Genomic DNA, 21,986 nt, shown 5'->3' with positions numbered 1-21,986 from the left:
TAAGAGTTGAACAAGGTAGAAATTTTACAGGTTGAGCACTGAAAAGTGCTGTTTAAATTTGTTGTAGCTTTAGGTAGTAGTAACACTTCCTTAAGCAAAAAGCAAATAGATCCGCACGGCAAGAGAGCACGATGCGGACTGATGATCTCTTCTTTCCTTTATTTAACGTCGGTCTCCGCAATCTAGTGCCAATCACCGCAGGAAGGCAGCTTCCACACCTGCGTAGGATATCGCACCCATTCAACACACATGGGCCGGGACCAACGGCTTTACTTCCCTTCCGAAGGAAGACGTGACCAGAGATTTTTATGCCTCAGAAAAATCTCATCGACCTCGGATGGGATTCATCCAAATCTCCTATATTAACATTAAACCAAAAGTGCCAGCCCGTCTAACGTCAAAAATAGCTGAAACAGTCAGAGAGTGGTTATCTCACCTACTGACACGAGTCTGTTGGCCTATGGAAAATATGAATTTTTATTATTTTAGTGGTAATCTAGTTGATACGTTGCATAAGCTGCCTGTATTTTGCTGTATACAAACAAAATGCACATATAAATTCAAGAATGAATTTCTCTATAATACTAACTTGAATCATGATGCTGTCTTGAACAAAGTTGTTCCTCATAGATTAAGCTTCATGTGCTGAAATTCTGAGCTAAAAATAGTTTGCTGAACCAGATTTATGCACGAAGGAGTGAAGAGATGTTAATTCTCCATACATTTCGAAATTTGGCCCCATATAAACTTTAAGCCAAAAGCACCAGCTCGTGTTACATCCGAATGAGCTGAAAATTTTAGAGAATGGTTTTTTCACCAAATGGCACAAGTTGGCCCGTTGAAAAAACGATAAAAAAATCTCCCCTATAAATGTGGGCCAGTTTATTGTCTAAGGTATCCTGTAAGGGTCCTTGCAGGTCGACCTCTTTTGGCCTTTTGACAGACACTACGCCGTCAACGTGCAGTTGTCACTAAGACAATTATCAATTTCTCTGACGGAGAAATTATAAATTAAAAAGCCTAAAATCGAAGACAACAAATCAAGAAGACTGGCAACTTTGCCAGAATCCAAGTGACAGATACAGTAGCGCAGCACTTGAGTGAAGGTTGGAAGCAACGCATAGAAAAATTAGCAAATACACAAACCCTTCTTCTGAGGATGTAATCTTTGCTATAAATTCGTTCGAAGCATTTACCTTTGAGCGGCAGATGACGCGATTGTACCTGTCTCATAGCGTTTGTATGAGAAAATGGAAGAGTTGCCAGACTTCTTGGTTTGTTGTCTTCGCTAAAATGCAACAATTTATGCTTTTTGCTCTCATTTAAAACCTAATGGTTTTATGGTTGATTTAATAATGATAAAACACGTTTATAGAGTACTAGCTGAGTGTGCCCGGCCTTGCTCGAGATTCAAAATTAGCTTAAGTTTATGCGCCGATTAAAAAAAAAATGCATGCTATATTGTACGTAGCCCCCACTCTTGTATATGGGGCTAACCCTATTACATTTTAGGTTTTTATGAAATACTACAAAGCAACTATAAAACAACATTCATAGAACCCTGGTCAAGGCTATTTTGTCGTTAAAAAAAATCTCATTAAGACTAGCATATGTCTAGTTGGCCCACCCCGGAGAAGGTTCTGAACGGTGTTTTATCAAAGCTCTCCAAGATTGATTTACTGCAAAAGGTTGTATGACGAACGCATTGAGAAAGCTACTATAAAAGCTATTTAGCAACAATTAAAACCCTTTCCGAGCCATTTCCGCTAGCCGCATGCTGAATCCACTAGGAAAGCATCAATCAAGATAGAAAAGGATTCATGAATCCGATCTTATCAAAATAATTAAAATAGAAACTGATGGTTTAAAAATCTTGTTGAATATCCAAATTTATTACAATAGTTCTTATTAAGTGGCCTATTTTTAAGTGCAATATTAAATTTTATGTGAAATGTACGTGAAAACTTCGAAAAAATTAAGTCAACCCTCGTTAATCGTCGATTTGACTAATTATTTCGCATTGAAAAAATATATATCTATTCTTCAGATCGAGCTTGACCGAGATTTTTTTGTATTATTTTCGCATTTAAATGGTTGCTCATTGCTAAATTTACCGTTTACCGAACCCGTTCAGATTTATGGCAGCATTTATGGAGGCAAAGTTGCCTGCAAAAAGTTAAACGTCAAAGTATGTTTATCTTTCGATAGTTGCGCTGTGAAATCCAGGGTTCTTCCAGGTGCTTTTCTCCCGAAAGATTGGGAGCAGTTACTCAGACAGTTTGCGATACTGTTTTACAACATTTCGCATTTCGAACAGCTGAAACCGCAATCGTTCCCGAAAAAGATCCCCTTCTTCCGGATGGTTACAACGATGCAGGGATGTACGCTTGAATGAAATTTTCGAAGAGTTGATTCTTTCGCCGAATAAAATCACTGCTATGGATCAGAAACCAGCTAATCTCCGCTAACTAGCAGTTTCAGTGGTTTGCTGTTGGTTGTTATTTCGATTGTCATCTATTCGCAAGATCTGGATGTTTTTAAACTTTCGACAATGTTTTATGAATTCGAGGGCCACGCTCACTTTACTCTTCTCCACCAGATGGTCAGTCATTGATGGTGTGCTGGTTCTTCTAAAAAAGTAAATTTTGCTGAAATCGACTTGAATTTTTCATCCTACTTCGTCTATCCTTCGAGATTTCCTTGTAATCAATTTGGCATTTATTAACTATGAGGAACCATTTTATAAGCTCAATTAGTAAACAGAGTAATTGGGGAGTTAATGATGCACTTTAAAAAGCCTGAACAGCAAGAATAAATGCTTTTTGCTCTTTTACAAAACCTAATGGTTTTATGGTTGCTTTTATAATGATATAACACGTTTATCAAGACTTTAATAAACAATTGGTAACATTTGACGTTTATGCTTGAATTACAGAACAGTTTTAAGGAGGGATTGATAACTGTTTTAAATTTATTTTTAAAACAAGACACTTTGACTTTCTTGCCAGACTATAAAAGGTTTTTAAAACAGCAAAAAGCTGAAATACTATGCAGGAATGTTTTACACTTTGAAATGCTATATTTAAACTGAATGGATTGTTCATTGCCGTTATAAAACCATCATAAATCAGAGTGGATGCTATATGGCTACTGAATTGTTACTTGGGTCTCCTTATACCTCCAAATGCCATATTTGGTTCCATTTGCTTAATTAGTTCTAGAGTTATGCAGAAATTTCTCTTTTAGTTGTATAGGAGCCCCCCCCCCTTACAAAGGGGAAGGGGGGTCTCGAACCTTCATAAGAACCTTTCCCGACCCCAAAAACCTCTGCATACAAATTTTCACGCCGATCGATTCAACAGTTTCCGAGTCTATAAGGGTCGGACAGACAGACAGATACAGACAGAAATTCATTTATATATATTTATAGATTTTATCAAGACATTAATAAACAATTGCTAAAGAAGTTTATGATTGAATTACAGAACAGTTTTAGGGAGGGATTGAGAGCTGATTTAAATTTAATTTTAAAACAAGACAATTTTTGACTTTCTCACCAGACTATAAAAGGTTTTAAAAACTGCAAAAAGTTGAATTACTAAGCAGAAATTTTTGAAACTTTAAAATGCTATATTTAAACTAAATAGATTGTTCATTGCCATTATAAAAAAAAGATCATAAGTTAGAGTAGATGCCAAATGGTTGCAGAATTGTCACTTGAGCAGTATTCTTTTTTGCATCATTATACGAACACGCTGTAAACTACATAATGATGATGTTATGTTAGGGCTGTCCTCCAAATTGAAGAACAAAGAGGTGCTTAAACCTAGTATGACCGTTATACCCCTTCCTCCCCTATTTGCTAACATATGAACCAACAATTCGTTCAATATTGTTTTCTGATAAGGGAAACAACTGCCTGTTGCTTTATCATAAAATGCAACCTTCACTCTCTTCTCTGCTTTAGAGACCTGTGTAGCTAAGTAGTCGCACCCAATATTGACCCGCGCCCTTAAAATATAAATCTGCTTAAAATAACTATGCGTCCGCCCCTGACGTTGATGACGTTGTTTCAAATAGTGTATTATCTAGTTTATATGGTACGTTGCAAAACATTTGCACTTTATCGATGCTGTATGGTGAACTGCACCGTACTCTACAGGTGACGAAGGTGGCATTTGCCACACAACAAAATCCCGAGGGGCGAAAAATTTATCTAATGGTTATTGAACATTAACTAAGTCCCTTTAGCCTTACTTCTTCAAATTAAGATTAATTTCCAAAAATCCCGTCAACTTTTTCCATGCACCATAATTTTTGTTTTCTTGTGTATCTATTAGGATAGGTCATCACGATTATTTTTTCAGAACAATTTTTTTTTTTTGCTTCCGTTTGGGGTCACAAACAACTGTGCAAAATTTGGGAACGATTGTTTGTAACCCGGCTTTCCGCATTGCATTTGAAATTTGTATGGAAATTAGTACGGGAAAACCTACTTTTTGCATATTTACTAGTAGGGACCACAATTTTGCACAAACCACACATCTAAATAGCCCAGGAAATGCCTAACAAATTTGCTCAAAAATTGTATTGTGCTAGAATGCCCCTAAAAAAAGTGATTGCTGTTTAAAGATCAATGTTTCGAATTAATTGCCAAAAATCCCTTTTTCTGCCAACACTGCCGGTGTACCAATGAAAATCAGACTCCGAATTCGAAGTTAATTATATTAACGTTTTGGTATGTTCAGATGAAATATTCAAAAACAATGGATCTATCTCATATGCGTAGTAAGAGGGGCGTAGGGGGGGTCACTCATATCAATAGAAGTAAAGTTTCAAAGTGAAATAACTTCGGACTTTCTTATTTTATCGATTTGGTATATTCAGATGAATTATTCAAAAACAATTTTTCATTTTCATTGGAATATTAAGAGATGAGGGGGGGGGGGGGGTAACTATATTCCGCCCCGCCATCCATATAAATGGAGGTAAGGTTTCAAACTGCAATAACTTCGGTGTTTCTGGTCTTGTCAAGTTGGTTTGTTCAGATGTATTCAAAAACATGTGCTCCATTTAATAGGTGTAGTTAGATATGGGGGGCTTACTGTATACTTTTCGGCCCTCACTTATATCAATGAAAGTAAAGATAAAAATAAAATAACTTCGGAGCTTCCCACCTCTTGAGTTGTTCGGATGGGTTATTCAAAAACATTTGCTCAATCTCGTAAGAGCAGTCGTAAAGCGATTACTCCCATTCTCTTCCCTGCTCTTTTGGTGCAATACACAATGTCAGATACCTTCACACAAATGTCATTGGATTGGAATGATTATATTTCATTTTAATATATTCTACGATTTCTTAGGATTCTCTTTTCGATGCTGTTCTGTCCCTTGAAGCAAATATTGCTGTTGAATTCGGTCTCGGGTGGATTTCTTGAAAAGTCGGAAATTAGCTTCACCCCTCATTCAGCCATATGGTTGACAACCATCAAGGAAGCAACTCGTTGTATCGCATTCAAATAATCTGTATCATTACTCCATTCGTTTGCCAGTTTTTGCATGAAGCCGGTCGAAATTAAGAAATGGAATCAGCACTGTTAGAAGTGACGTTTGACTTGGGAGCCCAACTGAAACTTAGCCCAACAAGCGAAATCCGACTGTACCTGTGTCTGGGACGAAACTGGTGAAGACAGTTTTCGCTTTCTTTTGTTTTTGGTTCTTGACGTACGACTACTTCTGTGTTTTCTATGTGCAGGTAAATAAAAGCTTTGAATAGAAATTTAAAATTTCCCACCTGCTAATAATTCAAACATCATCTCCTCACTTACAAATGAACTGACAAGTGGATATTGAATATTTACACTACAACAATTTTTGTTTTAAAAACTGCATACAGTAAGCTCTTCCCCTTCCTCCACACCCCGCTTTCTAGCAACGTCTACGAGATAAAGCAATATTTTTGAATAATTCATCCTGAACATTCCAAATCGATAAAATAAGAAACTCCGAAATTAATTCAAACTGAAACTATTAATATGAGTGAGAGGGGGTATATTATTAACCCAGACCCCCCACCCTCCCTCTCGAACTACACATATGAGATAGAGAAATTGTTTTTGAATACTTCATCGGAACATACCAAATCGGTAAGATAAGAGACTCCGATGTTATTTCAGTTTGGAATCTGACTTCCATTGGTACTCCGGCAATGTTTGCAGAAAAAGGGATTTTTGGTGTTTAATTCAAACCATAAATATTTGGCAGAGTTGTTCTATATTTGTACATACTTAGTTAAACGGTTCATGCAAAATTGTGGTCTCTAGGGATAAAATTGCAAAAAAGTTGGTTTTCCCATACTAATTTCCATACAATTTTCAAACGCAATGCGGAAAGCCGAGTTACAACCAATCGTCCCCAAATTTTGCACAGTTGTTTGGGACTTCAAATGGAACCAAAAAAACGGTTGTTTTCGATTGGTACGGAAAAGTTTGCGTTTTTCCATATAACGATGACCCACTCTAGTATCTAAATATCATACTAAACTTTCTCAAAATTTCAGGAAAAACCTTGAACAATTTCTAGAAATTTTCCTAAACATTCGTGGGCAAAACCTTGAGTTGAACAAAGTTCCCAAAACTAGCAGTAAGTTACCAAATCGAAAACTCCACAGTATGAAGCCTTTACTGCCCTCGCCCGCTCCGAAGCACTCGGTTGCCCTTCTTAAGTTGCATGTACGAGGTTAACTAAGAGGAAAATTATGGAGATGATGATACTTAAATTAAAAAAACAAACGAAAAATAATGCGAAGATACTTAAATATGGATTCGCTTTACAAATCATTACCAATTTGGTTTCTACGTCGCTGTTCAATTCATTCAGCATGATGGATTTGGATTTGTGATATCTTGAGTAGTTATAAATTATGACTACTGTTAAGATAGCATAAATTTATCGGCAGTATAAAAGAACTGCAGGGATATATATATATATATATATATATGTAGATTCATGCAAAATGGCACATCCCATGTGGCTCTCGTTTAAGAACCTTTTATCTAGGAAACCTCGTGAACCCAACTTTTCCTACTTTTAGCAAAAATGGAATGCCAAACTCGTCGACCATTCGTGCGTGTCAATAACGCAATAGTAGCTACGCAAATTTTTGAAAAAAAAAACAAATAACAACCAAAGATATTTGCGTGGTATTACTTCCGAAAGTGTTAAATCAGTCCAGAAAATGTAACACTTTCGGGAGTGAGTCTATCCTTGGGCGATTCAACATTTTCCCAACAGAACTGAAGTTTTTCCAAAATTATTAAATATTTTATTAGCTGAATACAAGGATACAGTTTTCCAATTTTTTTTTAGAGGTTAACCTCAACTGGATGAACTTTTTAACAGTACTATTTAACATAATTTTTCATATTTTTTCCCCGATCAGATTACATTCAAAGTGTTTTTTGTTGCTTCATCGTGAAGTTTGCGATTTTCAGAGTTGAGTGGAAATGCTATCTAACATGCAACTTTAGTGTGATAATATATTACCTAGAGAAAGGTCTGAAAAGGGTAGGTTTTTAGTTCCGCTAAAGTACGGCAGGTGCCTGTAGATTTGAAGAAATACTTCAAGTCTCCTCAACAATTCATATATGAGTTAGGTAAATAAGTGTGCGTTTGACTAGTACTGTCATTTTAAGCGCCTTTCGCTCATTTTCAACTTTTATTTCTTTTTTCGTGCTGCCGTACTCTAGCGGAACTATCAGCCTACCCTCTTCAGAAAATTTTCTAGCTAATAACTTATCACATTTAAGCTTCATGTTATATAGCATTTCCAACCAACCCATTTTTGATTCATTGTTTTCGAAACATGTTTATGAGAGGCGCAATCCATTTCAAATTTAACATTTTTTTTTAATTTTCTTTCAACATGTATGTCACGGGTGTTAGTGACTTAACATTTTACGATTTTGATCAGTTTTTCCCTGAATATGTTTATCAAATGCACTAGCCATTTCAAATTTAACATATATTTTAATTTTTTTTTCATGTATTTGTGTACCAGGAGCGGTAGCAATTTAAACTAAAACATATTTGTTTTTAATTTTTTCCTTTGTTGGGTACGGTGCTTTTGGGAATTGATGTGGATTGTGAATGTGTTGTGTCGTCAGCCTCGACAAAATCAAAATACTTTTATTTTAGTTTAGTCCAACGTTTCGGTCCGTAATTATCCGTTATGTAATTATTGAGTCCCTGAAGATGAGTTCCTGAAGGAGGTCCCAAACGGACCGAAACGTTGGACAAAAAATAAAATAACAGTATATTGATTTTGTCAAGACTGAAGAGCCATTAACTACACACCTAATTTTTTCCCTGAACGTGTATATCAGGGACGCTAGTCACTTCAAGTTTAACGATTTTTATCAATTTTAACCTGAAAAGATTTATCAGGGGCGCAATTTAATTCAAGTTTATTGTTTTCCCTGAACATGTCTCCCAGGGCGCTAGCATTTAACATCGTTTTCTTAGTTTTTCTGATCATATTTACCAGGAATGCAAGCCATTTAAAATTTATTATTTTATTATTTTTTAATCCTAGATCATGTTTACCAGAAGCGCAAAACATTTTTTCGTAAACTTGTCTACCAAGGACACTTTAAATTAAACAATTTTAATCATTTTAAACATGCCTACTAGGGGCGCAGCCATTTCAAACTGAATATTGTTTTCAATTTTCCCTGAATATGTGTAGGTCAGGGGCGTAAGCCATTTAAAATTTTACAATTTGATAAATTTTTTCCTGAACTTATAACAATATTTGCCCCATTTTGTATTTTTTTTTTCTCGGTTTGGAGCTAAGTAGTCGTCGACTACCCATGACTACACACTAAGATGCACATACCTTAAAGTCGGTAAAGAAAACCTAAATATCGGTAGAAATTACCGATAATCGAAGGAAGTGCACATACCTAAATTATCGGTAATCATGGATTACTAATAATTAACGTTAAATATTATCTAATTTATACAAAAAAATAGCCTATTTAAAGTAAAAAGTAACGATTTTTATTGGTAAAAAATACCGATAACTTTTTACCGATAATTTTAGGTAATCGTAGCTAAGAGTGTAGAATCGGTGTATGATGAGTCACGCCAACAGTGAAGCCAAGTCTACCTGTCGAACTCTCAAACCAGCTACCTATCGTGCAAAGTAAACAAACATTACAATTCTATGAAAGGTTCACGAAAGGTATTGCTATAAAATATAAAATATAATGGAAGAAATGACAGCAAACACGCAGTGAACATTCAATTGTCATGGGATACGTTTGGTAATGATCAGTAATGAGAATTTCTACTATTTTTTGTTAAGATAATTTGGCAAAATCACTGATATAATGATTTACTACAGCCGCTATTATTTTTTCCCGCTAGAAATCAGTTGATGTAGAAGTCCTCTGTTGCCAAGTTAAAGGAAAGGGAATCTTTCGAAAACCGTGATGCGAGTTCAACTGTTTTTCTCTTGGCGTGACTCATTATACACCGACTCTACCCACAACCACAGCACTGGACCTAATTTAAAACTAATGATGGAGCTACTGAAAAAAAATTACGTATTTTTTGGCAATTGTTGGTGTCTTTGTGGACGATACTAGGGTGCTACTTCAAAATTTATAACGGTTTGTTTAGGACACCACATTTGAATTTTCATAACTTTTTACATTCCAGGAAAAATACTTGAACCAACATTGAACCATAACCGAAACATTGAAATTCTTGAAAAATATAAGATAAAGTATAATAGTCAAAAATGCATGACATATGTCCATCAATTTTGCGTGGCGACACAACCCTTTATTTATTAATTTTTCTACTCACTAAATTGCACATTTTTGCTGAAGTAATTTCAGTTCCAGAAAAACAAAAACCACAAACCCTACTTTTTCCAATCGTTTTACATTATTTTTGTTTGTCCATTGCATGCCTCCTGCATTCCCACTACTTCCACCCTGCCCTTGCTCCCCAGTGACGTCGACGTCGTCAACTACAAGAACGACTGGAAGCGCATTGACGAGATAATCTTCCATCCGGAGTACGACAAAAAAACGCTCTACAACGATCTGGCCCTGGTTCGGCTGCAAACCGATAACAGGTGATTATCCCGACGTGATTCGAAATTTGTTTAGTGGCTGAATCATTTTTGTTTTTCATCTCTTTTCGTTGATTCACTTTCTATGCTTTATCCCTTGTTGCTGTCCACGTCCACGACGATGATGGTGATGCCGATTGCCTTGCTGTCAGGAATCGGTATGACTGGAAATCTGTTTCTTGCATCGCCGGCATCGAAGATCAAAGCCAGTTCCTTTCGTTCGGAATCGGACCGTACAACCTGAACGATGACGGCACGGTGGATAACAACACCGATGGGACCGAGCGCTACCTGACGGCCACTTTGCAACTGATGGAAAGGGCCAATTGCACGGAATACTACAAGAAATATGGCATCCTGAAGGATGGCATTAACGAGACACAGTTTTGCACCTGGTCCAAGGATATTCTCGTTCCGGGAGCGTGCGAACCGTGGAACGGCAACGAAGTACTGAGCGAAATGAGACCCGCGAGTGACACCAATCCATTCCCGGAGGATCTGATTGGTGTTGGCTCGTATGCACCGGCCTGTGGATTTGGCCGTCCGATGGTGGCATCCCGGGCTATTGCCTTCCGCGAATGGATGAATTCGGTTATCTACAGAACGATTAACGTCAACGCCATCAGGCAAGTGGTGATGGAAAAGGAACTGGCACTGGACTATGTCTGCGAGGCTTCGGACCGTGAGGCCGGCGTTTGTGTGAATATTGACCACTGCAACCATCGGGCGCTGGCTGATGAAATCAAATTCTGCACCAACGAAACGGCATCGATAGTTTGCTGCCCGGTTAATTCGATCATCGCGACGGCACACCTGCCGCTGCTGACCGAATGTGAAACCAATTACCAGCGCTTCAGGAAGAAGTACGTGGATTTCGCTTCGCCCGAAGGACACCGCATCGAGGAGGGCGAACATCCACACTCGGTGATGATCGGGTGGAAAGTCAACAAGACCGCCACCAATTGGAACTGCATGGGAACGTTAATTAACAAAAACACCGTCCTAACGACGGCCAGCTGCACCAACATGGTCAAGAGGTGAGTTTTGATGAACTGGGTGGGGGTGCATGGGAGTAGTCTCATGGGTGTAATATGCGGTAGGATGCGTCGTACCGGCTTTGCAAGAACTGTGCATACGGGTTGTCATGATTGAGCCGAAGACTATATCAAATGGTTGGAGCTGATCGATTTTACGATTTTCTGAATCGGAGTTTCCGTTTCATATAATTATGAGGCTAGTGATTTATGGATAAATGCTCTAAAACACCTTTCCTGAGTATGTTCGAATGTTGCTTGATAAAAAAAGGATTTGAAATGTGGGATCTCGATAATAGTTGTCAATTCTGTAAGAGTTGATGTTCAAGCCATTGCTGATTTTTTCTCCGAAATGTTACCACCGAAAATATAAACTCATGCATTTAACATGATCCGAATGGTCAATGAATCTGGTTGCTCAGGAGCAACATACTTTTGAAAATGAGCAATAGACTAATGGAAAGTACGGATTGAAATTTAAAAGATTATGTTTTTCACAGGTAAAACCTCAAAAGAAAAGCAACAATAAATTCAACAGTAGCCATTTAAAAGACATGTTTGCATAATAAAAAAAAAACATATATGTTCCATAAATAATTGAAGAATTTCCAATATAAAATTGAAAAGTTATAATAAAATAATCGAAATATGCACTACAAAAATAAAAATGAGAAAATAGGGGAGATGGCTCCTTTTTTCCGTGTTGGGTATTTTGATCACTGCGACCAGTACTTAGATCTATTGTGATATATTTCCCGTTTTAATATTGCTTTATCAGCATGTCGTATCACCATTTTATGAAGCGACCGCCGTTAACTGACTGAAAGCATTTTCCCAGTCAGGTATTACATTTCGAATAAATTGCACTACTTGGCTGGGAGCTGAATTACAAATATCAAAGGGTTCTGTCAGCCCCTTATCCAGAAAAATACGCCTCTTATTGAAGATTGTTGTACAAGAGCATAGCAGGTGTTCAGAGTCTTCTTTTTCTATGCCACATAATCGACACATGTCCTCTTGAAGTTTCCCTATTAGCTTCAAGTGATATTTACATGGACAGTGCCCTGTTATTAAACCAGTGTACATACTGAGATCTTTCTTTGATAGTTCAAGAATTTTGCTAGTCATTGAAATGCTCGGATTAATAAACCGTTTCGACTGCCTAGCAATGAGAGTGTTGTTCCAATTGGTCTCCACTTTCATTTTTCCCATTTCTTGAACTCCATTCTAAGAGAGCAAGCAGAAACTCTACAGAATGCAAGGCTGTTACAACAGGCGCGGATTTCGCGAATTTCACGGATTTCGCGATTTTCGCGGATTTGTCGCAGATTTGAACTTTCAGTCGCGAAAATCGCGAAGGGACTGATGTGCTGTCACAAAAATTGTGGAATTCATTGTAACCTTTCCGTCCCGGATTATTTTGCTTTCATCAATTTTGTTGTTCATTTAGCTCTCAATTTTTTACCGGTTCAAACCAAAAACCCTGCAAATAATCGAGAAATGATCTCAATTCCATAAGTCACACCGGATTTACACGAAAATTCCGTGAGGTCTGTCCAATGAGAGACATTTTCATGTTTTTATTTATTTCCAATATGAACACAGCATTTTTCGATGTCAAATCATAAACGAATCGTATATATGCAGGTAATTACCATGTATACCGGATATTATAGGTTCTCCAAATTGTCGTTCAATTGATTTGTTCAACTATATCAACCAAGACTGCAATAATGTCTGTAGTATCGAAATATGTTTAAACAGATTCAAAGTGTCTATGTGGATTGTGCCCGACCTATTGCTACGTATACAAGATGTTATAGGTTCTGAAATCATTCTGGAGATCACATTATGTTTCTACTAAATCAACCAAGCCTAATTCTATATCTGTAGTATCGAAATATGTCCAAATAAATTTGCAGTGTCTATGTGGATCATGCCAACCTATATTCGTGTATGCCAAATATTTCCTAAGGATTTCCATATCGATATTTCGATACTACAGATCATAGATCATCTAGTATACGTGGAAATAATTAAACATTATCCATATAGCCACTACGAATCTGTTTGGACATAATTCGATAATACAGACTGTATCCCAGTCATGGTTGATCTAGTAGAATAAATCATCTGAACTCCAGAACGATTTGGAGAACCTAAAACATCTGGTATACATGGCAATAGTTTATGCATGATTCACATAGACACTGTGCATCTGTCTGGAAATATTTCGAAATTAAAGACATTGTCCCAATCTCGGTTGGTAGATCAAATTATCTGAACTCCAGGACGATTTGAAGAATTTACATGTGGATTACTCGGAAATAGATCATGCATGATCCACATCGACACTTTGAAACTGATTGGACATTTTTCGATACTACAGACATTATTGCAGCTTTCGTTGATCTAGTAGAAAAAATCAAATTTGTAAAACCTATAATTTCCAGTACACATAGTAATAAGTCGTGCATGATCCTAAAAGTCACATATATACGATTCGGTTATGATTTAACATCGAAAAGTTTCATATTCGAAATAAAAAATATCATGCAAATGTCTCACCATTCGACAGACCCCAAGGAATATCTGTGTAAATACAGAACCACGACGTGACCAACAAGTGTGACTTATGAAACTCTGGTAATTTCTCGATTATGTGCAGGGTGTTTGGTTTGAATCGGTCAAAAATTGAGAAAACTAGTGCCAAATTAACTACAACATTTAGGACAGCAAAATACGTCAGAGACGCAAAGGTTAACTTTCAAGAAAATTTGCATTTCAAATGAAAATGCATTTTTTAAATAATGCTTCATTAAATCTAGGCCTGTATTATTCAATAGAAACATTCATAAACTAGGGGGCGACCCCGGCGTAGTGGTTAACATCCATACCTCTCACGCCAAAGTCACGAGTTCAAATCTCACCCCCGGACAAGTCACGAATGACTCAAGAGTGTTAAAGTGACCATAATAATTTAAAAAAAACATAGATTAACAACTGAATTTTTTTGTCCAGAGGATACAAACGATACTCCTTTAGCTCAGTGTGTAAAGGCGCAGCTACAAAGCGAGGCCATGCTGGAGGCGACTGAGTTCGATTCCCGTTCGGTCTATTAATTTTTCGGGTTGACAAATTTCTCTACTTCCTTGGGCATAGAATGGTACAGGCATAGAAAGCTCTCAAATCAATGTGAAGGTATTTCAAAGAACACTAAGTTCAGAGCAGGCAAAATCTAATGTGCTATATGCAATAAGCTTGAAATGCCATGTAGTAGTATACAAATGGTATTTTTAGGTAATGAAAACATTTTTTTTTGTCGCGGATTAGTATTTGAAGTCGCGGATTTCTTTTGAGAAATCGCGGATTTCGCGGATCAAATTTAGAAAATATTGTAACAGCCCTGGAATGGTTCTGGTCCTACAAATTGTTGAGATGATCCAAGCCTAGCCTAGTCGGCTTTCTCATTCCCTTGAATTCCACAGTGACCAGGAACCCAAAATAGCTGATTTCAAAGCAGTTAGTGCTGCTTGGCTATCAGACATAATGCAGATATTCGAATGTCTATAATTTCTACGCAAGCAAATTTTATAACATTCAAAAATTGCTTGGACTTCTGCTTGGAACACGGTAGGCCAGTAGCCCATAAATATTGAGATATTTATACCTGGACCTGTTACCCCTGCTCCTACACGATTATCCAATCTAGAGCCGTCTGTATAAAAGACAATTGATCCTGGACGAATGTTTGGTCCCCCATTGTCCCACAAATCGCGATCCGCATCTGCTACATTGTAAAGACGATCGAAGTGATAGTTTTTCTTCATCAAATCTTCATTTTGTAACACAATAAAATCAATATTGAACATTTTTAGGATGCTCATATGTCCTCTAAGATTACCTTCAAGGAAGTGCTGTGACCGTCGGATCCTTAATGCACTCCTTACGGCTTCTAATTGAATAAATTGATGCAACGGAAGCAGATAAAGCAGAGCATCTAGTGCCATACTTGGTGTGCTGCTCATTGCACCAGTTATTGAGAGAGTAGCTAGCCTTTGCAGCCTCCCCAGCTTCTTCTGAGCTGATTTTTCATTGGTTTTAGGCCACCAAACCAATGATGCATAGGTTATTCTGGGTCTTACAATCGTCAAATAAATCCAGTGGATCATTTTAGGTTTTAGTCCCCATTTCCTACCAAAAGTTTTTTACCTATCCAAAGAGCATTTGGTGCCTTACTAATGACTTGCTCTAGATGCGAATTCCAATTTAGTTTGCTGTCAAGAGTAACTCCCAGATACTTGACTGTGTTTGAAAGTTCTAAAATTATTCCTTTCAGTTTAATACTATTTATGGACATTTTTTTTTCTTCGTGTCAATGGTACAATAGTTGTTTTAGATGGATTAATATTCAATCCTTCGCTAGTGCACCACGATGAAACATAATTTAAAGCAATTTGCATTCTACTTGAAATGACATAGTCATATTTTCCACGCACTAATATGACTATATCATCTGCGAAGCCAATAATCTCGAAACCCTGTGCTTCTAAATTTTTGAGAAGGTCATCAACTATTAAAGACCACAGTAGAGGTGAAAGAACACCTCCTTGAGGACACCCTTTTACAGCTCTTACTGTTATGGATGAGCTTCCAAGGTTTGCTGGGATTTCTCTTTTGCTAAGCATTTCGTTAATACAATTAACTATGCTTTTATCGAACTCATGTTTAATCATAGTGTTTTTCATGGAGTTATAAGATGCATTATCAAATGCTCCTTCAATATCAATGAACGCTGCTTGGGAAATTTCTTTTGATTCAAAAGATTTTTCTAGCTTTGTAACCAGCGTATGAAGAGCTGTTACGGTTGATTTACCAGTTTGATATGCAAGCTGATATTTATTAAAAGGAATTGTAACCAAGTACTTTGACTTTATATACTCATCTATTATTTTCTCCATTATCTTCAGCATAATGGAAGATAGGCTAATCGGCCTCCCTTAGCTCAGTCGGTAAAGGCGCAGCTATAAAGCAAGACCATGCTGGAGGTGACTGGGTTCGATTCCCGGTTCGGTCTAGGAATTTTTCGGGTTGGAAAATTTCTAGACTCCCTGGGCATAGAAGTATGATTGTACTTGCCACACAATTATACCTATGCAAAAATGGTAGCAGGCATCGAAAGCTCTCAATTAATAACTGTGGAAGTGCATCTAGAACACTAAGTTGAGAGCACGCAATAAGCTAATATGCCATAAGCAATAAGCTTGAAATGCGAAGAAGAAGAAGAAGAAGAAGAAGAAGAAGAAGCTAATCGGCCTGAAGGATTTAGGAGACGTTTTATCCTTTTTGATAGCCTTCGGAATAAGAATAATCTTAACTTGACGACAGTTTAATATAGCTTAATGTTAGGTGTCAATGTTTCTTTCCCTTTCTGGAGTAGTACCGGAAAAATTCCGTCCCTACCTGGTGATTTGAAAGGTTCAAAAGAATCAATCACCCATTCAACTCGTTTCTCTGTAAAAAAATATTTTGGCCAGATTTTGAGCATCTTTCCTGGCTCTCTCTGATCCAGTCGACTCGTTCATTGTTTCCTGTTTTTTTTCAGAGACAGTTTTTGCTGCACATATATTTTGGTCTTCATTTATGTTAGAAAGTTGAACATGGAAAGTGTGTTTTCATCATTATCTCTAACGTTTCCTCCAGTGATCCAGTAAACGTCCCGTCCTCTTTTTTTGGAGTTCCTAGGCTATTTGAAAGAACTTTCTGCAATCTAGCAGCAATTGGAGTATTTTCAATGATTTCACAGGCATGCCTCCAATCCTTTCTTTTTGATCTTCGAATTTCGCTATTAAATAAGCTGTAAGGGCTTCTCTATATTGATCCCATTGCTTTGTTATTTTTGCCCGGTTAAATAGTTTCCGGGATTTCTTTCGAAGTTTCTGTAAGGTTTTATCCCACCAAGGTAAATTTCTATTGGTAGAACGTTCCTTTGCAGGACAGCTATCGTAATAAATTTGTTGTATTAAGCCAGAGAGCTGTTGAGAATTGCTCTCAAGTTCTATGTAGGCTTTTGAACATCCTCTCAAGCTATTTACTCCAACTATAAGTTTTGATTTATACTGCCCCCAGTTAGTTTTCCCTGGGATCTCTTATTTTTTCAATGAGTCAGATCTCATTTCATAGCTGGATAAATTCCTTTTTTTAATGTATGCCTTTTTGTAGGGAAAATGACGACTTCGGTACTTCTATACCTATTACCGTCAAGGGAAGTAAGTTTTAGGGCGATGGTTTTGTGCATGAAGAATCAGAATATTCCAGAGCATCGTTTTGAAAACAAAATTAACACCCTAAGACTTCATTTATCCCCCTGACGGTAATAGGTAAAGAAGTGCCGAGGCTGTAATTTCCCCTAACGTCAACCCCTAGTTTTTCACAATTTGCGGTCGCTCAGCTTTCCCACCAACGTAATTCAATTGATCATAATTTTCAACTCCAAATCTAGACGCAGCCCGGATGTAATTAGCATCGGCGAAACCGATGTCAGCAAAATCTACGATGGTGATGCGCAAATTATCCGAGTGACGGATACCGTTCCCTATCCCGGTTACAATCCCAAAACGCATGATTTCGACATTGCAGTCCTGAAGCTGGAGTCGGATGTTGTGTAAGTATACTCCGACCGTAGCGGTTCATTACTGATTGGAAGTGAGTATTTTGGCAGGCACCGTTTGTTGGATTGACTTGCCAACGACCACGGAACTCCACCAAATCGAAATTGCCAATCTGCGAACACTTCCAATCATCCGTGAACCAGACAGAGCGATTGAAAATTTAATTGCACCCTGCATTCTCTCTCTCCCTCTCTCTCTTTCTCTTGTGGTAAATAATGAACCTGTCTTTTGTATGCATTCCAATGGTCGCCGCCGCTCCGGATTGATCGAACGGACAGTGTCAACGAGAATGCAATTCCGGCCTGTTTGTGGCGTGATTTAAATCGAACGCCTTACTACGCACAGGAGGTGCAGTTCAATAAACAGTTTTTCACCGCACGTGACAAGAACCTGGTGCAGAATCGGGACTGTAAACAGTTCACCTCCCACACCGAGCTGAATAATGACCAGATGTGCTGGCAGGAGCTGAAGCTGAACCAAGATGGCACCGAGGCGGCCAACTGCGGACACGGGGGCCATCCGTTTATCTCGTTCCAGCGGACCAACAACATCTACCTGCCCTATCTGGTGGGGCTGTATAGCTTCGATGACAAGCAGCAGTGCGCTTCCGGCGAGGCAGTGGTGGCCACCCGGATCTCGTCCTACATCAACTGGATCAGCTTGTATTTACAGAAGTTGTAGAGTGTGACTGGCCATGACCGTGCGTTGGTGGCGAAGGAGGTAATTTGTTGTAGCCGTTCTTTCCCGTGCAGTAACAGCAGTGTACCTTTTTGCTACGATTAGCTTTCGCCAGGATGATGCCGATGATGTTGCTGTGATGAATGTGAGGATGGTTAGAAATAAAGCGCATTTTGCATCGACTATTTATCTGTACCTACGGCGATTAGGGGTTGTGGTTTGTGAACTGGTTGTATGATGCCTTTCCTGATGTGTGGACTATGATTTGATTAACCTTTTTGTCAGGCATGATGGCATTGCTCTGGTAGCTGATAGTTCATCCGATATATCATAAAACTCTTTCAGCGTTGTTTCATGGCAAAGAGTTGGAGGTCATTGTACCGAGATGCATACTAGAACATGTTGACTGGACTAGAACATGTTGAGTCAATTAAAATTGAAGTAGTCAGTGGAAGTTCTACCGCATAGATTCAAGTTTATCTAACCCATTAACGTTCGAATTATTTCACATTCATAATAAACACTTGATTTTTCTGGAGCATTGGATTTTATATAAAAAAAAATATAAGCTAAGCATATCTAAGGATTATTTCAACAACATTAAAGCTAAAATCTTCGGTCACATTTATATGCTCCGAAAAATATTTAAAAAACCATTAATAAGTCATAATTTTTGATTGTGCTTCGATACATTTGAAGGTCATAAATTTTAACTATGGGGCTGTTTATTAACTACGAAGAAACTTTATTGGTGCGGGTTGGAGAGTGTCTACACTTTATTCAAAATACGGACGTTGTCTACGCCTAAATCCTTTCCAAAACGGTCTACATACGCGGAGTGATCTGAGATTTGCGCGTAATTAAATTTGTAAACAAACACGTCAATCGCCGATTTCTCTCGAATCAAAACTCGATCTCGAAAACTAATAACACTATCTGGTAGAGGAATGATTTGGTTTAGGTTGTTCACGAGATTGAGCTGTTATTTGAATGATATGATAATTTTGACATAGGAAGTATTAGTGCTCCTAAAATGGAATTTTTACAGAAATCATTAATGAACATGATTACTGATATGCTGAAAACTAACTCCATTATTGATGCTATTCAAACTGGAGTAAAGTATGCGAACAATATTGTCATGACTTTGAAAGTCAGTAACGGATTTAAAATCAATAAATATTTTGAACTGGAATGCTCGATTTCTTAAAAATTATGAAGACTATTTAACTTTTTGAGAGTTCATAATGTGCATATTGCCGTTGTATCTGAAATGTTGCTTAAACCTGTCCATAATGTTAAAAGGGACGCAAAATATTTTATTTATCGAAATGATCGTCTTGATGGAGCCTGAGGTCGCGTTGCAATCATTGTTCAAAGGCGTATCAAACATCAAATTCTTTCTTAATTTGACCCAAATTTTTTGAATTTTTGGGAGTTTCTGACGAAACAAAATTTGAACAACTTACATGTTAAGCTGCCTATTAGCCATTCCAATGCGTCAGCCTACAAAAGAATTTTCGCAAGGGTGACCTTCAGAAACTTAGCCGTCTAATAGCTCTTATAATGCTCAAAGCAATGCCAATGGTAATATTCTGTTAAATGCTTGTTCTGTAGGTTATTACACTATTCAATATCCAAACAGCTCAACATGCTTTTCTTCAGCAGAAAATCCCTCAACTATCAATTTGGTCTTAAATGATTCATGTCAACTTTGTAGCCAATTGGTTACCCATGCTGACTTCGGTTCTGATCACCTTCCAGTAACTTTTGAAATATCCCAAGAAATAATTTCTAATCCCAACAGCTCTTCTTCCAATTAGCATAGAGCTGATTGGGGGCAATATCGAGCATTTATGCAATATAGCTTCGGTCCAAACATTCCTTTGCAAACCAAAGGTGAAATTAATTATGCTCTTGAATCTCTGACTACTTCTATAGTTGAAGCAAGAGCTGCCTCAGTACCAACATGAGAGGTTAAATTCGATTCTATTATAAAAGATGACGATCTTCAGCTCTTTATCCGTCTGAAAAATGTCCGTAGAAGGCAATATCAAAGAACTCGCGATCATGCCAAGACATTTATATTTGCAAAAACAAGTTAAAAAGCGATTATCTGCCCTTAGGAACAAAACTCCTGAAAATGTTGTGTCGAAATAAGACCCGAGTTTCAAACCCTTTTGGAAGCTCAAAGACTTGCTAAGCAATTCGAGAATTCCCCTGATTTTCAGTTTGGTTCGTACTAGAATCAGGTTGCTCAGGATTATTTGAATATTTTCTTCCGGGAAAATATGTTTGATCCTTCTTGGAGGACTCATTTGGATGAATTAAGATCTATAACAAAAAAGTTTCATAATATGAAAGCTCCAGGTGAAGATGGAATTTTCTAAATCCTCATGCAAAAGTAGAAGGGTCTGTGCCTAGGGACACGAACGGAAGCTTGACGTAGGACCGCTAAAGGACGGAATAAATGTGAAGAGCATTTAGTTCTTTTAATTGATCAATTATCTATTATCTCAACTCTTTCCGTTTTTGAATTGTAGGCGTACCAAATTTGTAGTAATTGTTTTCAAAGAGAAAGTTGATGAAGAGAATCAATCAAAATCACTTGCACCCCTGCTTCCAAGTTTGGTTACAAGATTACAACTCTGGAGAGCATTTTGTGTGGTCGTTGGGGGCTTGTGGTTCTGAATATGGACAAACAAGCACAGATAAATTCTATTCCAACTCTTTACTGATGTAAGCTTGATGGCCCTGAAAAGGGCCGTTTTATTGAAGAGGACATCCATGGCCACTTAAGCTTGGCGTGTTTAGTGTAAATGACAGCATCACGGACTTCATTTTCCAGGAACACCTTCAGCACACCTCGTAGATCACACCGAAAAAACGTTTGACACCACCACGGCGAGCCAGACGACCGATGGCGGTTATCTCGAAGAACTTTGCGATGACGCTTGGCGCCTCCTTTACCAGACCTTTTCCTCCTTTGCCACGACCAGTCAATTGTTGCTTGTTAGGTGTGAAGGAGTGGACTAGCCACCACCTTCCTACTGCTAATATAGCTGTTCACCGAAGCGAAAATGAGCTAATGCCATACAGCAGCGCTCTTTTATATCTTTTCAGGTTAAAGCAGAATGATGTGCAACCAAGTGGTATAAAAGCTACAAAGACTCCTCCCATTATGAGTAGTTTGCTATCAAGTAGCGACACTGGCTCTTTTCCTTTTGCGTACACGGCGAATGAGAACGACCCAAATTTGAGATTAGTTCACTCATAATCGCCAAAAGTGCAGGAACTCAGCGATGAGTAAATTTGACTCATGGTTTACTGTGGAAAACCTAAAAAATCTGCTAGAAAATGAGGAAATCGACGAAAATTTTATTCAGTCTCGGAGTAGTACCAATAGACTGAGTGAATCCAATCTTTACTTTTCTCAAATTCGGGAATTTTTCCCTGGAA

At 37.8% G+C, this 21,986-nt stretch overlaps 1 protein-coding gene across 1 annotated transcript in view; it reads left to right on the top strand.

Moving 5' to 3' along the window:
* Positions 1-18,722, top strand: part of LOC135711195 (uncharacterized) — a 31,349-nt gene extending 12,627 nt beyond the window's left edge. The window contains exons 9-12 of the mRNA XM_065233974.1: positions 10,022-10,147; positions 10,297-11,181; positions 17,681-17,842; positions 18,128-18,722. Of these exons, the coding sequence (XP_065090046.1) occupies positions 10,022-10,147; positions 10,297-11,181; positions 17,681-17,842; positions 18,128-18,530 (1,576 nt within the window). The 3' untranslated portion in view covers positions 18,531-18,722. The remainder of the gene's footprint in view (positions 1-10,021; positions 10,148-10,296; positions 11,182-17,680; positions 17,843-18,127) is intronic.
* Positions 18,723-21,986: the final 3,264 nt, after the last annotated feature.

The sequence above is a fragment of the Ochlerotatus camptorhynchus genome, unplaced genomic scaffold (genome assembly GCF_037179485.1).
Source record: "Ochlerotatus camptorhynchus isolate MF236.1 unplaced genomic scaffold, CSIRO-AGI_Acam_v1.1 ptg000424l, whole genome shotgun sequence".
Taxonomy (NCBI): Eukaryota; Metazoa; Arthropoda; class Insecta; order Diptera; family Culicidae; genus Ochlerotatus; species Ochlerotatus camptorhynchus.
This window is presented reverse-complemented; position numbering and strand designations above follow the sequence as displayed.